This window comes from Macaca nemestrina, chromosome 1 (assembly GCF_043159975.1).
Source record: "Macaca nemestrina isolate mMacNem1 chromosome 1, mMacNem.hap1, whole genome shotgun sequence".
Classification (NCBI taxonomy): domain Eukaryota; kingdom Metazoa; phylum Chordata; class Mammalia; order Primates; family Cercopithecidae; genus Macaca; species Macaca nemestrina.
In genome coordinates, this window is record NC_092125.1 from 125073489 (window position 1) to 125091756 (window position 18268).

Genomic DNA, 18268 nt, shown 5'->3' on the forward strand with positions numbered 1-18268 from the left:
CATTCTAGGAAGCCAGCATCTTCCCAATACCAAAACCTGGCAGAGACACAATAATAAAAGAAAACATCAGGCCAATATCCTTGATGAAAATTGATGCAAAAATCCTCAACAAAATACTTGCAAACGGCCAGGCACAGTGGCTCATGCCTGTAATTCCAGCATCTGGGGAGGCCAATGTGAGCAGATCACTTGAGCTCAAGAATTTGAAACCAACCTGGACAACATGGCAAAATCACATCTCTACCCACTGATCCCCCCACCAAAAAAAAAAAAAAAGATAGCCAGGTACAGTGACACACACCTGTGTTCCAAGGTACTGAGGAGGCTGAGGTAGGAAAATTGCTTGAGCCCAGGAGGACGAGGCTGCAGTAAGCCAAGATCACACCACTGCACTCCAGCCTGGGTGACAGAGTGAGACTCTGTCTCTAAAACTATATATATATTTGCAAATTGAATCCAGCAGCACATCAAAAAGTTAATCCACCATGATCAAGTAGGCTTTATCCCAGGGATGCAAGGTTGGATCAATATATGCAAATCAATAAATATGATTCATCATATAAACAGAACTAAACACAAAAACCACACGATTATCTCAATAGATACAGCAAAGGCATTTGACAAAATCCAACATCGTTTCATATTAAAAACTCTCAATAAACTAGGCATATAAGAAACATACTTTAAAATACAAATTATTGCACTTGTACAAAGAAAAGCTGGTACTATTCCTGCTAAAATTCTAAGAGCCACCTACAACAAACCTACAGCCAACATCATACTATTTGGGCAAAATCTGGAACCATACCCCTTGAAAATTGACACAAGACAAAGATACCCTCTCTCGCCACTCCTATTCAACACTGTACTGGAAATCCTAGCCAGAGCAATGAGACAAGAGAAAGAAATCAAGGACTTCCAAATACGAAGAGGGGAAGTCAAACAATCCCTGTTTGCAGATGACATGATGCTACATATAGAAAACCAAAAGTCTCAGCCTAAAAGCTCCTTGAGCCGATAAACAACTTTGGCAAAGTCTTAGGATATAGAATAAATGTACAAAAATCACTAGCACTCCTATAAACCAACAGCATCCAACGCAAGAGTGGAATCAGTAATACAATAATGTTCTGAATTGCCACAAAAAGAACAAAATACCTAGGAATATAGCTAACCAGGGAGGTGAAAGATCTCTACAATTAGAATCACAAAACACTGCTCAAAGAAATGAGACAACACAAACAATAGAAAAACATTCATGGTCATGGATAGGAAGAATCAATCTTGTTAAAATGGCTATACTGCCCAAAAGAATTTACAGATTCAAAGCTATTAATATCAAACTACCAATGACATTCTTCACAGAACTAGAGAAAAACCATTTTAAAATTCATATGGAACCAAAAAAGAGCCTACATAGTCAAGACAATCCTAAGCAAAAAGAACAAAGATGGAGGCATCATGTTACCCAACTTCAAACTATACTACTGGGCTCTAGTAATCAAACAGCAAGGCACTGGTACATAAACAGACATATAGACCAAGGGAACAGAATAGAGAGCCCAGAAATAAGGATACACACCTACAACCATCCTGATCTTTGAAAAAGCTGACAAAAACAAGCAATGAGGAAAGGACTCCCTATTCAATAAATGGTTCTGGGATAACTGACTAGCCATGTGCAAAAGATTGAAACTGGATCCCTTCTTTACACCATATACAAAAATCAACTTGAGATGAATTAAAGATTTTAAATGTAAAACATAAAACTATAAAAATCCTGGAAGATAACCTAAGAAATACCATTCTGGACATAGGGGGCAAAGACTTCATGACAAAGACACCAAAAGCAATTGCAACAAAAGCAAACATTGACAAATGGGATCTAATTAAACTAAAGAGCTTCGGCACAGCAAAAGAAACTTACCAACAGAGTAAACAGACAACCTACAGAATGGGAAAAGTATTTGCAAACTATACATCTGACAAAGGTCTAATATCCAGCATCTATGAGGAACTTAAACAAATTTACAAGAAAAAAAATATATAACCTCATTAAAAAGTGTATAAAGGACATGAACAGGCACTTTTCAGAAGAAGACATACATGCAGCCAACAAGCATATGAAAAAATGTTCAATATCAGTGATATGGTTTGGCAGTGTCCCTACCCAAATGTCAACTTGAATTGTATCTCCCGGAATTCCCATGTGTTATGGGAGAGACCCAAGGGGAGGTAATTGAATCATGGGGGCTGGTCTTTCCCATGCTATTCTTGTGATATTGAATAAGTCTCACAAGATCTGATGGGTTTATCAGGGGATTCCACTTTTGCTTCTTCCTCATTTTCTCTTGCCACTGCCATTTAAGAAGTGCCTTTCACCTCCCACCATGATTCTGAGGCTTCTGCAGCCATGTGGAACTGTAAATTCAATTAAACCTATTTTTCTTCCCAGTCTCGGGTATCTCTTTATCAGCAGTGTGAAAAAGCACTAATACAGTAAATTGGTAGCAGTAGAGTGGGGCATTGCTGAAGATACCCAAAAATGTGGAAGCGACTTTGGAACTGGGTAACAGGCAGAGATTGGAACAGTTTGGAGGGCTCAGAAGAACACAAGAAAATGTGGGAAAGTTGGGAACTTCCTATAGACTTGCTGAACGGCTTTGCCCAAAATGGTGACAGTGATATGGACAATAAGGTCTAGGCTGAGGTGATCTCAGATGGAGATGAAGAACTTGTTGGGAACTGGGGTAAACATGACTCTTGTTATGTATTAGCAAAGAGACTGGAGGCATTTTGGCCCTGCTCTAGAGATTTCTGGAACTTTGAACTTGAGCGAGATGATTTAGGGTATCTGGTGGAAGAAATTTCTAAGCAGCAAAGCATTCAAGATGTGACTTGGGTGCTACTAAAGGCATTCAGTTTTATAAGGGAAGCAGCACATAAAAGTTTGAAAAATTTGCAGCCTATGTGATAGAAAAGAAAACCCATTTTCTGGGGAGAAACTCAAGCCAGCTGCAGAAATTTGCATAAGTAGCAAGGAGCCTAATGTTAATCCCTAAGACCATGGGAAAAACGTCTGCAGGCCATAGCAGAGACATTCATGGCAGCCCCTCCCATCACAGGCCTGGAGGCCCAGAAGGAAAAAGTGGCTTCCTGGGCCAGACCCAGGGTCCCCATGCTGTGTGCAACCTAGAGACTTGGTACCCTGTGTCCCAGATGCTCCAGCTATGATTGAAAGGGGCCAATATACAGCTCAGGCTGTGGCTTCAGAAGGTGGAAACCCCAAGCCTTGGCAGCTTCCATGTGGTGTTGAGCCTGCAGGTGCACAGAAGTCAAGAACTGAGGTTTGGGAACTTCTGCCTAGATTTCAGAAGATGTATGGAAACATCGGGATGCCTAGGCAAAAGTTTGCTGCAGGGGTGGAGCCCTCATGGAGAACCTCTTCTAGGGCACTGTGGAAGGGAAATGTGGGGTCAGAGCCCCCAAACAGAGTCCCTACTGAGGCACTGCCTACTGGAGTTGTGAGAAGAGAGCCACTGTCCTCCAGACCCCAGAATGGTGGATGCACTGACAGCTTGCACTGTGTGCCTGCGAAAGCCACAGATACTCAATGCCAGCCCATGAAAGCAGCTGGGAAGGAAGTTGTACCCTGCAAAGCCACAGGTGCAGAGCTGCCCAAGACCATGGGAACCCACCTCTTACATCAGCATGACCTGGATGTGAGACCTGGAGTCAAAGAAGATCATTTTGGAGTTTTAAAATTTGACTGTCTCACTGGATTTTGGACTTACATGGGCCCTGTAATCCATTTGTTTTGGTCAATTTCTCTGATTTAGAATAGCTGTATTTACCCAATACCTGTACACCCATTGTATCCGGGAAGTCATTAGTTTGCTTTTGATGTTACAGGCTTAGAGGTGGAAGGGACTTGCCTTTTCTCAGATGAGACTGTGGACTGTGGACTTGTAGGTTAATGCTAAAATGTTAAGATTTGGGGGGACTGTTGAGAATGCACGATTGGTTTTGAAATGTGAGGACATGAGATTTGGAGGCACCAGGGGAAGAATGATATGGTTTGGCTGTGTCTCTACCCAAACCTCAATTTGAATTGTATCTCCCAGAATTTCCATGTGTTGTGGGAGGGACCTAGGGGGAGGTAATTGAATCATGGGGGCAGGTCTTTCCCGTGCTATTCTCATGATAGTGAATAAGTCTCACAAGATCTGATGGGTTTATTAAGGGTTTCTGCTTTGGCTTCTTCCTCATTTTCTCTTCCCACCACCATGTAAGAAGTGTCTTTCACCTCCTGCCATGATTCTGAGGTCTCCTCAGCCATGCAGAACTGCAAGTCCAATTAAACCTTTTTCTTCCCAATCTCGGGTATATCTTTATCAGCAGTGTGAAAATGAACTAATATAATCACTGATCATTAGAGAAATGAAAATCAAAACCATAATGAGATGCCATCTCATATCAGTCAGAATGGCTATTATTAAAAACTCAAAAAATAACAGATGCTGGTGAGGTTGTGGAGAAGAAGGAATGCTTATACACTGCTGGTGGGAATGTAAATTAGTTCAACCCTTGTGAAAAGCAGTGTGGCAATTCCTCAAAGAACTTAAAACAGAACTACCATTCAACCCAGCAATCCCATTACTGGGTATATACCCAAAAGAAAATAAATCATTCTACCATAAAGATACATGCACATGTATGTTCACTGCAGAACTATGCACAATAGCAAAGACATGGAAACAACTTAAATGCCCATCAGTGGCAGATTGGATAAAGAAAATGTGGTACATATATATCATGGAATACTATGCAGCCTTAAAAAACAACAAAATCATATTCTTTGCAGGAATATAGATGGAGCTGGAGGCCAACATCCTTAACAAACTAATGCAGGAAAAGAAAACCAAATGCCTCATGTTCTCACTTATAAGTGGGAGCTAAATAATAAGAACCAATGGGCACAAAGAGGACAACAACAGATACTGGAGCCTACTTGAGGAAGGAGAGTGGGAGAAGAAAGAGGTTCAGGAAAAATAACTGTTGGGTACTATCTTAGTACCTGGGTGAAAATATGGTCTCTACACCATACCCCCATGACATGAGTTTGCCTATATTAAAAAAATCTGCACATGTACCCCTGAACCTAAAATAAAATTTACAAAAAAGAAATCCATAACTCCTATAAAAAGAAAGAATACAAATTGAAGCTCTACTATATTATCTATGAGGATACATTATCTATTAGGATTAATAGATAGACAAATCAAGAATTTAAATATACATAATAAATATAATAATAAATATTCTCCAAAATATTGGAGCTATATTGCATATTATTCACCAAATGCGGGCATTGAGGTATAAAGAAGAACGAAGTAGAAATATTAGACGTGAAATATATAACTTTACCCACCGATGGAATAAATAACCAAATGGCTACAGCCAAACAATGATCAAGTAAAGGAACTCTCCCAGAAAACATCAGGCAGGAAGAAAGGCACAGAGACTAGAAATGAAAAGGTAAGAGACTGTGAAGATAGAACAAGAAAGGAGTCTTTAAAAAGTAGAAAAAATAAATGTCAAGAAAATATAAGAATAACCAACAATTTTCCAAAATTGGAGAGAGATGAAGCACCTCATATTGGAAGGGCTCAGAGAAGATATTTGAGAAAAGCTTACCTAAATGTATTATATACTACATATATATAGAAACTATATATAGATATACATAGATATATATTATATATAATATATAGATATACATATATAATATATAGATACACATATATTATATATATAATATATGGATATACATAGTTACATATTTATATATATAGGTTTTGTTTTGTTTTATTTTATTATTATTTTTTTTTTTTTTTGAGACAAGGTCTCACTCCCATCACCTAGGCTGGAGTGCAGTGGCACTATCATCACTTACTTTGGCCTTCACTTCCCGGGCTCAGATGATTCTCCCACTTCACCTTTCTGACCCTCCTGACCACCATGCCTGGCTAATTTTTGTATTTTTTTGATAGAGGGGTTTCGGCATGCTGCCCAGACTGGCCTCAAACTCCTAAGCCCAAGAGATCTGCCCACCTTGGCCTCCCAAAGTGCTGGTATTACAGGCATGAGCCACCACTCCTGGCCATCCAAATGCATTATAATAAATTTTAAAACATCAAAGACGAGGAGAGAAAAAGTTTTCTAAGTGTTCTGGGATAAAGAACAAATCAGCTGATCCTTGAACAACACAGGTTTGAACTGTGTAGGTCCACTTATACACAGATTTTTTGCAATAAATACAGTTGGCCTTCTGTATCTGTTCATGTCTACAACCAAACAGATTGAAAATACAGTATTCATAAGATGTGCAATTTGCTGATACCGAAGACTGACTTTTCATATAAGAGGTTCTACCAAGGCAACTTCGGGACTAGAGTATGCATGGATTTTGGTATTGACAGCAGGCGTTGAGGGGGAGAGTGGGATCCTGGAACCAATGCCTGTGGATACCTAGGGACAATGTACAAATAAGAATCCAACTCAGGTCATATGGTATGAGAAGGTAATGCAGTAATATTTTCAAACCAATCAATGAAAGAAACTTTTAATCTAGAATTTTAAACAAAAATATCACTTAAAAGCAAACATACAAGAACAATATTCTCAATTATTGAACATCTCAGCAGACTTAGCACACAAAGACCCTCTTTGAAAACATTCTTGGAAGAGGCACTCCAGCAAACAGAGAAATAAACCCAGGAGAACATTAAAACATAAATGAGAAGCAAGGATAAATAAATAAAGTCAGCTAAAATATATTATTTTTTTAAAAAGGCAAAGATACACACTGTACACATATAACTATATCGAATAAAATCCACTAAAATTCTAGATAGTACCAAGAAAATATGGGTTATGGCAAAAACCAAATGGAAGTAAGAGTATTTTGAAGTATACCTATATTGTTTAGGAGAAGATACAGATTGAACTTGAGAAGAAAAACATCATGAGAGATTGTTAAAAGGAACAACTAATCAAAAAGATATAAAAATTACGAAGATAAATACACGTTAACCACATAGCCTCAAAATATTTTCAGCAACAACCAATCTACAGGAAGAAATAAATTAGCAACTATACTTGCTAATTTTAAAAATATTCTTCTCAGAATTTTACAGATCAAACAGAATAAAAATTATAATGCATATAAAATAATAAGCTTTAGCTTAATTGATTTATATAGAAATTTACATCCAACAAGCAAAAAAATATGTATTATTTTTTAGGACACATGCATAGAATATATGTTTTTAAATCAACCATTTAATAGGCTACAAAGGAATCCACAATAAATTCCCAGGAATCTATATCATACCCTCTACAATCCCTGACTATATTTCAATATCATACATAACAAAAGGATGTCTTTAAAAGGAAACCTTTGGCCAGAAAATTATGCACACACATAAAATAAAGATATATCTAATTAATTCTAGGATTAAAGAGGAAATCTCAGAGAGAAATTGTAAAATGAATGGTGCCTGAACGACAATACAAACACCATATATCAAAACATATATGGTATCAGTTGGAGCCTAGGAAAGAAAAACTCGCAGAATACAGGTACCAGTAGTTTGAGAAACACATAAAATATATCCTTCTGTAAACATGAAATGGTGAAAACATGGTAGCACTCTGTGTTAGTCAGGGCTCTCCAGAAAGACAGAACCAATAGGATGGATGGATGGATGGATAGATAGACAGACAGATAGACAGACAGACAGACAGACAGACAGACAGATAGATAGACAGACAGACAGACAGACAGATCGATAGTTTATTGCAGAAATTTATTCATTGGGCTCATGCAATTATGGAGGCTGAGAAGTCCAAGGGTGAGGGGCCACATCTGTGAGAACCTGCTCACTGATGGGGACTTTCTGCAAATTACCATTCTTGTAGGTCAAAAATAGTTGGATATCAGAAATTTCATATAGTTCATATCATTATACTCATTTTACTGATGAAATTGAAGCACAGACGGATTCAATAACTTGCCCAAGTTACACAGCCAATCAGTCATTGTCAACGTTATAATTTGAGACTAGGAAGTGTAGTTTCAGAGTCTGTCTCTTAACCAGTATGCTATACTGCACTGCTCCTTGGAAATTATCTCCATGGATGCAAAAAAGGCATCTAATAAATCTCATCACTGATTTATCATTAAAAAATATATATCTGACTGAAAGTAAAGAGCAGTTGTCCAGGGATAGGTAGAAGAGTAGTGATTAACTGTAAACAAGTACCAGGAATTTTTGGGATAATGGAAATGTTCTAAAAATGGATTATGGTGATTGTTGTACTGTTCTCATAATTTACTAAAATAATTGAATTTATTTGCACTCTTACAATGGGTGAATTTTATGTTATATAAATGTATTTAAATAATTCTATTTTTAAAATTCTGAAAACTTCCTTAGTTTGCTAATAATTATAAGAACAACATAGCAAGCATCATATTTAATAGAAGAAATTTTAGAAGCATTTAAAAAAATGCTTCATGAATAAAAAACAATGATTGCCATCCCTACTACCATCTAACACAGTACTGAAGATTCTGGCCAAAGATATAAGCTAAAAATATTTTCATGTGGGAACTAAAATAAAAGAAATAAAATCATTAAGAAAATATAAACAAGGCAAAACAAAAGCATTAGGTGGCAAATTGTTATAATAAATAAGAGAGTTCAGCAAAGTACCACATAGAAGATCAAATTACAAAAAGGAGTTTCTGAAAGCAGAAATAATCAAGTGGAAAATTTAATAGGAAAGAAGATACATTCACAATAGTGGCAAAATCTATACAGCATCTAAGATTTAACCTAACAAAGAGTACAGAAGACCATTTCAGGGAAAAAAATGTAACACTCTGTTAAATAATATAACAAGAGATCTGAATAGAGAATTTGATCATGTTTGTGGACAGAGTAAATTAAAATTATGAAGATACCTATTTTACCCAAATTATTCTATAAATTCAATGCTGCAATGGATTGAATGTTTGTATCCCCCTCTACCATCAATTCAAATGTTGAAACCCTCATCCCAGTGTGATGGTATTTGGAGGTGGGGCCTTTGAAAAATAATTACATCAGGAGCCTCATAAGAAGTCAGACAGCTAGCTAGCTCCCTTTCCATACTATATGAGGATGGCAAGAAGATGGCCCTCTGTCAACCAGGAAGAGGGCATTCCCCAAGAACCCAACCATGCTGGCAACCTGATCTACGACTTCCAGCTTTCAGAACTCTGAAAAATAAATGCCTGCAGTTTAAGTAGCCCAGTATATATAGCATCATGAACTGGCTAAGACAGAAATTGGTATTGAGAAATGACACATCGCAATAACAAGTACATGAAAATGTGGAAGCAGTCTTGGAAGTGGGTAACGGGCAGAGGCTACAAGAACTGTGAAGTACGTGCTAGAAAATGTCAATGCTGCCATGATGGGATTTTAAAGGCAAGTGTGATTATGGCTCAGAAATAAAAGAGGACAGCTGTACGGAAAGCTTCTGTCTTCTTAAGACAGTACGTAATTATGAATCATGTTAGATGGTAGAGGCCATTCTGATAAAACCTCAAAAGGAAATGACAAAACATGTTATTAAAAACTAGAGGAAAGCCCACCCTTGTTACAAAGTGGTAAAAAACTTGGCTGAATTGTATTTATGTTCTAGTGTTTTGTGGAATGTGGAACTTGTAAGTGATGAAAGTGGATAGTTAGCAGAGGACATTTCTAGGCAAAGTGTTAAAGGAGTGGCTTACTTCTTCCCGATCACTTATAGAAAAACGTAAGAAGAGAGAAATAAGTTGAAGATGGAATCGTTAACCAAAAAGGAACCAAAACTTAAATATTTGAAAAATTCTGAACTGTTAATGTTACAAAAAAATTTTTAAAAAGCATGTTCAGAAGAGAACACTAAGGGTATGGTGAACTAACCACTTGAAAAGGAGATTCGTGTAAGTGTGAACCATGGACTTAATCAGCCATCTCAACAGAAACCAGGAACAGAGATAGGGCAATTCTAGCAGAAATTAGCAAGAGGAAATCTCGAGCAAGCTGAGACTAAAAGAAAGAGAAAATAGGATACAATTAAGGAAGACCATCAGACTTCTTAGAACTTCAGGACTACAGGACTCAACCACTAAACAGCAAACATGCACTATCCAAAACAAGGGAAGAAGGACTCCAAAGGAGATTCAGAAATCCACAGAGCTGCCACTCCCACCATCGGCCCAGAGTGCCATGGGCTGAGCCTGAGAATGGGGCTGCCTCCACCTCAGTTTCAAAGGGTGGGACCTACACCCAGCAGAGCCATGGGGCAGGGCTGTTGGGACTCACTGGGACACCACCTCCACTGGCCAGAGTCATAAATGAGGAACCACTGCCACCATGAGTCCAGAGGGTAGAACATCAAAATGATTATTCTTGGGCCTTAAGATCTCAAAGAGCTTGCCTTGCTATTAACCTGCCTAGGACCCATCTTTCCTTTCCTTCTTTCCTCTGTCTCCCTTTTGGAATGGGAATGTCTCTCCTATGCCTATATATTTTGGAAGCACATAACTTGCTTACTTTCACAGGTTCGCGATTGGAGAGAAATTTGCCTCAGGATGAATTGTACTTCAAATCTTACCCACATCCAATTTACATGATAGTTAGATGAGACTTTGGACTTCAGACTTTTAAAGATAATGCTGGAACCAGTTAAGTATTTGGGGGCTGTTGGAATGGAATGGATTTATTTTGCATGTGAGAAGAACATGAACTTGGGGGAGCCAGGGGCAGAATGCAATGAATGAAATGTATGCCTCCAAATTCATATATTGAAATCCTAATCGAAATGTGATGATATTTCGAGTTGGGGGCCTTAGGGACACAATTAGGTCATGAGAGTGGATCCATCATAATTGGAATTAGTGCCTTTACAAGATGACACCAGAGGGCTAGCTAGCTCTCTTTCCACTATGTGAGGGAATAGAAAGAAGACAGCCCTCTGTACACCAGGAAAAGTGCACTCACCAAGAACCTGACTATATCAGCACCCTGATCTCAAATTTCTAACCTCCAGAACTCTCAGAAATCAAGATTTGTTGTTTGAATCACCTGGGACATGGTAATTTCTTAGAGCAGCCCAAACCAAGACAAATGTAATCACAATCAAGTTTCTGAAAATATACAGTTGAAATTAAGAAAATCAAAAATTCAGCTGAAATTAAGAAAATCTAAAATCTAAAATAGAGGTTCTTCTTTTAAAAAAAAAAAAAAAAAACTAAGCTAATTTTGATAAGAAAGATCCTTTCCCCATTGCTTGTTTTTGTCAGTTTTGTCGTAGATCAGATGGTTGTAGATGTGTGGTGTTAATTCTGAGGCCTCTGTTCTGTTCCATTGATCTATATCTCTGTTTTGGTATCAGTACCATACTGTTTTGATTAGTGTAGCCTTCTAGTACAGTTTGAAGTCATGTAGTCTGATGCCTCCAGTTTTGTTCTTTTTGCTTAGAATTGTCTTGGCTATACAGGCTCTTTTTTGGTTCCATATGAACTTTACAGTAGTTTTTTCTAGTTCTGTGAAGAAAGTCAATGTAGCTTGATGGGAATAGCATTGAATCTATAAGTTACTTTGGACAGTATGGCCATTTTCATGATATGGATTTTTCCTATCTATGAGCATGGAATGTTTTTCCATTTGTTTGTGTCCTCTCTTATTCCCTTTAGCAGTGGTTTATAGTTCTCCTTGAAGAGGTGCTTCACGTTCCTTATAGGTTGTATTCCTAGGCATTTTATTTTATTTGCAGCCATTGTGAATTGGAGTTCACTCATGATTTGGCCCTCTGTTTGTCTAGAATTGGTGTATAGGAATGCTTGTGATTTTTGCACATTGAATTTGTATCCTGAGACTTTGCTTATCAGCTTAAGGAGTTTTGGGGCTGAGATGATGGAGTTTTCTAAATATATGATCATGTTATCTGCAAACAGAGACAATTCGACTTCCTTTCTTCCTATTTGAATACCCCTTATTTCTTTCTCTTGCCTGATTGCCCTGCCCAGAACTTCCAACACTATGTTGAATAGGGGTGGTGAGAGAGGGCATCCTTGTCTTGTGCTGATTTTCAAAGGGAATGTTTCCAGCTTATGCCCATTGAGTATAATACTGGCTATGGGTTTGTCATAAATAGCTCTTATTATTTTGAGATATGTTGCGTCAATACCTAGTTTATTAAGAGGTTTTAGCATGAAGAGGTATTGAATTTTATCGAAGGCCATTTCTGCATCTATTGAGATAATCATGTGGTTTTTGTCACTGGTTCTGTTTATGTGATGGATTACATTTTGATTTCTGCATGTTAAACCAGCTTGCATCCCAAGGATGAAGCCAACTTGATCGTGGTGGATAAGCTTTTTGATGTGCTGCTGGATTTGGTTTGCCAGTATTTTATTGAGGATTTTCACATCAATGTTCATCGAAGATACTGGCCTGAAATTTTCTTTTTTACTGTGTGTCTGCCAGGTTTTGGCACCAGGATGATGCTGGTCTCATAAAATGAGCTAGGGAGGAGTCCATCCTTTTCTATTGTTTGGAATAGTTTCAGAAGGAATGGTACCAGTTCCTTTTTGTACCTCTGATAGAATTTGGCTGTGAATCCATCTGGTCCTGGGCTTTTTTTGGTTGGTAGGCTACTAATTACTGCCTGAATTTCAGAACTCGTTATTGGTCTATTCAGGGATTCGATTCCTGCGTGGCTTGGTCTTGGGAGGGAGTATGTGTCCAGGAATTTATCCATTTCTTCTAGGTTTTCTAGTTCATTTGCATAAAGGTGTTTATAGTATTCTCTGATGGCAGTTTGTATTTCTGTGGGGTCAGTGGTGATATCCCCTTTATCTTTATTGTGTCTATTTGATTGTTCTCTCTCTTCTTCTTTATTAGTCTGGCTACTGTTCTATTTTGTTAATCTTTTCAAAAAACCAGCTTCTGGATTCATTGATTTTTTGAAGAGTTTTTTGTGTCTCTATCTCCTTCAGTTCTGCTCTCATCTTAGTTATTTCTTCTCTTCTGCTAGCTTTTGAATTTGTTTGCTCTTGCTTCTTTAGGATCCCCTATTCAATAAATGGTGCTCGAAAAACTGGCTAGCCATATGCAGAAAACTCAAACTGGACCCCTTCCTTACACCTTGTACAAAAATTAACTCAAGATGGATTAAAGACTTAAATGTAAAACCTAAAATCATAAAAACCCTAGAAGAAAACCTAGGCAACAGCATTCAGGATATAGGCATGGACAAGCACTTCATGACTAAAACATTCAAAGCAATTGCAGCAAAGGCGTAAATTGACAAATGGGATCTAATTAAACTAAAGATCTTCTGCTCAGCAAAAGAAACTATCATCAGAGTGAACGGGCAACCTACAGAATGGGAGAAAACTTTTGAAATCTATCCATCTGATGAAGGTCTAATATCCAGAATCTACAAGGAACTTAAACAGATTTACAAGAAAAAAACAACCACATCAAAAAGTGGGCAAAGGATACAAACAGACACTTCTCTAAATAAGACATTTACGCAGCCAACAAACATATGAAAACAAGTTCATCCTCACTGATCATTAGAGAAATGCAAATCAAAACCACAATGAGATAGCATCTCACGCCAGTTAGAATGGCGATCATTAAAAAGTTAGAAAACAACATGCTGGAGAGGACGTGGAGAAACAGGAACACTTTTACACTGTTGGTGGAAGTGTAAATTAGTTCAACCATTGTAGAAGACAGTGTGGAGATTCCTCAAGGATCTAGAACCAGAAATACCATTTGATACATCAATCTCATTACTGGGTATATATCCACGCACACACATGTTTATTGCAGCACTATTCACAATAACAAAGACTTAGAACCAAGCCAAATGCCCATCAATTATAGACTGGATAAAGTAAATGTGGCACATATACACCATGGAATACTATGCAGCCATAAAAACTAATGAGTTCATGTCCTTTGCAGGAACATAGATGAATCTGGAAACCATCATTCTCAGCAAACTAACACAGGAACAGAAAATCAATCACCACATGTTCTCACTCATAAGTGGAAGTTGAACGATGAGAACACATGGACACAGGGAGGGAAACATCACGCACCAGGGCCTGTCAGGGGGTGAGGGGTAAAGGGAGGGAGAGCATTAGGACCAATACCTAATTCATGCAGGGCTTAAAACCCAGGTAATGGGTTGATGGGTGCAGCAAACCACCATGGCACATGTATACCTATGTAACAAACCTGCACATTCTGCACATATATCCCAGAAATTTAAGTATAATAAATAAATAAATAAATACAATGAATAATTATTTTAAGATAAGAAAAATCAATGAGGGAAGGAAGACAAAGAGGAAGTATTTACCAGGTCAGTATTATACTACACAACCATAGTCATAAAGACAGTTCAACACTGGCATTAAAAAAAAAAAAACAATGCAACAGAAAAAGAAAGTTCAAGAAAATATCCAAGTATTTATGGAAGCTTGATGTGTGAGAAAATTCCCTCTACATATAAAAACAATAAAATCAGAGCCCTGCTTTTAATCGTATAGAAATGTGAACTAACAGATGCATTAAAGGCCTAAATGTAAAAGCAGAAACCATAGAATAGAAGATAGAGAACATCTTTGTGACCAAGAGGTATGAAAGCACTTCTTAAATAAGATACCACAATTGTAAACCATTACATATTTTGTGGATTTACTCACCAAAAATCAAAGATTTCTGTTCAACCAGGAATATCATGGACAAAACAAAGAAACAACAGACAAATGGCATACTAGAAAAAATATGTGCAAGTCTGAGTACACCAAAGATTACTATCTAGGATAAATATGTAACTCTTATGAAACGTTAGGGACATGATAGAAAATCCATAAAAAACTAGATAAAGCATATAAACAGACAATTCATAGAAAAGAATATGTGAATATTATCTTCCTATGAAGAGATGTTCAGAATGTACTAGGAATCAAGGAGATGCATGTTAAAACAATGAAGTTCTACTTTATGCCCAACAGAACAGCAAATACTATAAAACTGAATAATACCAAGTAATAAACAACACATAAAGAAATGGGAACCTTCATACATTCTGGCAGGAGTGTGAATTGCTACAGCTAGCCATTCTGGAAAAAAAAATATGACAATATTTCATGAAATTAAAACAAAATTGAAACTGGATACCTTAGCAGTTGTAAAATGTATTCCCTCTGACTTACAAAACTGTGTGAAATTCTCTAAAGTACATAAAAGGAAAGCATTTTTTATGGGTGAAGTTGGAGAAAAAATAGATGTCCATTTTTTGGGGGATAGACAAGAAAGAAGTAATAAGTTCATACTATGAGTATGTTAGAAGCAATAAATTAGATGAGCATATAACGTCAAGGACAAATCATAAAGTAAGAAATCAGATGTGGCCTCTAGCACAACACTAGCTATACAAATCAAAAACACATGTGTGAAACAATACTACATGCATCCTAAGAATATGTAAATATATAAATATCCAAGAACACAAATGAAACATATTAGATAGAATAAGTGCCTATCATAACAACTAACATGTATTGAACACTTACGTGCTCAGCCCTGTTTTAAATATACTAACTAATGTACTAATCTAATTCTCAAAACGTTTATCATTTTTATCTCTACTATATAACTGAGGAAAATGATGCACAGAGAGGTTGATATAGCAAGTGGGTGGCAGATGTGGAATTCAAGCCCAGGCAGTCCAGAGCCTGTACTCTTTGCTTCCCCTATGTTCTCTATGGAGAGGAGGCAAAAACTCAGGAGGGTGAATGAGAATAGTATGCCATGAAAAATTAATTAACTTAACCCCCACACCTGAGATCTGCAAAAGGAAACAAAGTCTTCAATTACAAGATCTCTTTGTTACAACTCCAAATCAAGTGCTTATATAACATGAGCAGGTAGATTATTAAATATTTGACCCTTTCTGGTTCTAAAATTTTCAAATCCTAATATTTGACTTTACGTTTTCTATGACAGAAGACCCAATCAGATACAGCATATCTGTGAAAAAAGAAAAATACATTATTTTTCACTTTTCTAGGACAATCTAAATACTATGTCATCGAAATTAATTCTTAACACAAAGTAGGCAATTTCAACAGGTAGATTAGGATGTTAAGTTCTAGATTTGGGAAAACAAAGAAACTGGTTGCTATGTTTATACACGTAATACTAATACCCCTCATTAAATTAGCAGAACATTATTGGGGGGAAATATTGTAAGTTTAGCCCCTGAGGCTGCAAGGATTGTAGGGGTGATATTATCATAACAGCTATGACATTTAGAACAAAATAAAAACAAAGTAAAATACAAAGTAATCTTACAGTAGAACGCTTCCAGAAATGAATAATTTCAGTGACATTTTTTGCAGGATGCAGTAAAAAGTAGTACTTCCATTCATCCCAGTCTACTGTCATTGACCCATCAGTATCCATGCTGAAATTTTTAAAAAAAGAAAATAGTGTTTGAAACATTTATATCAAAGTTAGCACCACTATAAAAATAAATACTTCTTAAATATTTATTATTGGAGCCACTCCTTTGGACTTCATGAAATTACTGTATTTTCATATTGTTATTTAAATGGACTTTATTTTTTAAGCAATTTTTGATTTTCAGAAAAATTGAGATGATAATACAGAGAGTCCCATATATCCCCACACTCAGTTTCCCCTATTGGTAACATTTCACATTATTATGGTACATTTGTTATAATTAGTGAACCAATATTGCTACATTATTATTCACTAAAGTCCATGCTTTATTCAGAGTTTCTTAGTTTTTAACTAATGTCCTCTCTTTGTTTCAGGATCCCAGCTGAAATGGCACATTTCATTTAGTCATCACGTCTCCTTAGGCTCTCTTGGCTATGATAGTTTCTCTTTCCTTGTTTTTGATAACCCTGATAGCTTCAAGGAGTGCTGATCAGGTAACTGGCAGAATGCCTCTCTAGTGGATTTTATTCCATATTGCTTTTTAACTATTTACTTGTATGTATTTCTCCCATATTTTCTTATGATATTTTGAAGGGAAAGACCAAGTCATCTGTGTATCTCCAACACTTAGCCTTCCGTAAATATCTGTTGAATCAATGAATAAATGGATGAAAAGTGAATAAAACTGATTGAAGGGTAATTTTATATCTTTTGGCTCTTCAAGTATTATTTTTACTTCTGATCCTTTTCTCCCTATTTATAGCTTTTTAATCAACTTTAAAACAACCTTTTATTAATTTAAAAACTCACTTTTTACCATGGAAAATTTAGGATTTACTCAATTTTTAAGCATCTCAATTTTTTTAAGTTGTTTCATTGTCTGACTAAAAGGTGGAATTAGTGAAATGCTTTTTAGGTAGCATTATTGTAAATACAAATTCTAAAAAACAAATTCCATTCTGCCAACAAAAAGATTAGTACAATTTCCAGTTCTAGCCAAGACAAAATAGTGGCTACAGAACTTAGATTGCCACAGTAAACCAATCTGAAACTGGACACAATATATGAAACAACTGTTTTCAGGCATCGGTCTACAAACAGGACAGGGTTGTGATACTTGAAAGAAGGAAACCCAGAAGTTGAGCTCTCCATTGATTCTCGTTTTTGGTTGGGGACACTTCAAATAGTAGCATAGACAAGTAGGAGCCTAAATAAAGAACAGGTGGGTAGAATAAACAAAGATTGGAGCTCAGGGTTGCTGAGACGGCAGGAATTTTCAGGTCAAATTTTGGACAGTGTTCCAGAAACTATACAGGTAACCTTGAATTTTTGGCCGAATACTAAGCTACACTTGACTCCATCAGCCTGACAAAAATAGCTACTGTAGGACTGTGAGTCTGTAGAAATTCAGTAGCTGAGCAATACTGGAGTTCAAAAAAGAAAGCAAAGTTGGAAGTGAGGGCAAGAAACATTACATACAGGGGGAACTAAAAAAAGCAACCACTGACATCAGAGTCAGCTCTTAATAGCAGACATCTTTTTTGTTGTTGTTGTTTGTTTTTTGAGACGGAGTTTGGCTCTTGTCACCAAGCCCAAGCTGGAATGCAGTGGCACGATCTAGGCTCACTGTAACATCCGCCTCACAGGTTCAAGTAATTATCCTGCCTCAGCCTCCTGAG

At 36.9% G+C, this 18268-nt stretch overlaps 1 protein-coding gene across 2 annotated transcripts in view; it reads right to left on the minus strand.

Moving 5' to 3' along the window:
- LOC105489245 (mitochondrial adenyl nucleotide antiporter SLC25A24-like) overlaps positions 1-18268 on the minus strand; it is a 69842-nt gene that overhangs the window by 31270 nt on the left and 20304 nt on the right. For both annotated transcript variants that reach the window (XM_071068949.1, XM_071068919.1), the window contains exon 4: positions 16479-16590. In XM_071068949.1, coding sequence (XP_070925050.1) covers positions 16479-16590 — 112 coding nt within the window. The remainder of the gene's footprint in view (positions 1-16478; positions 16591-18268) is intronic.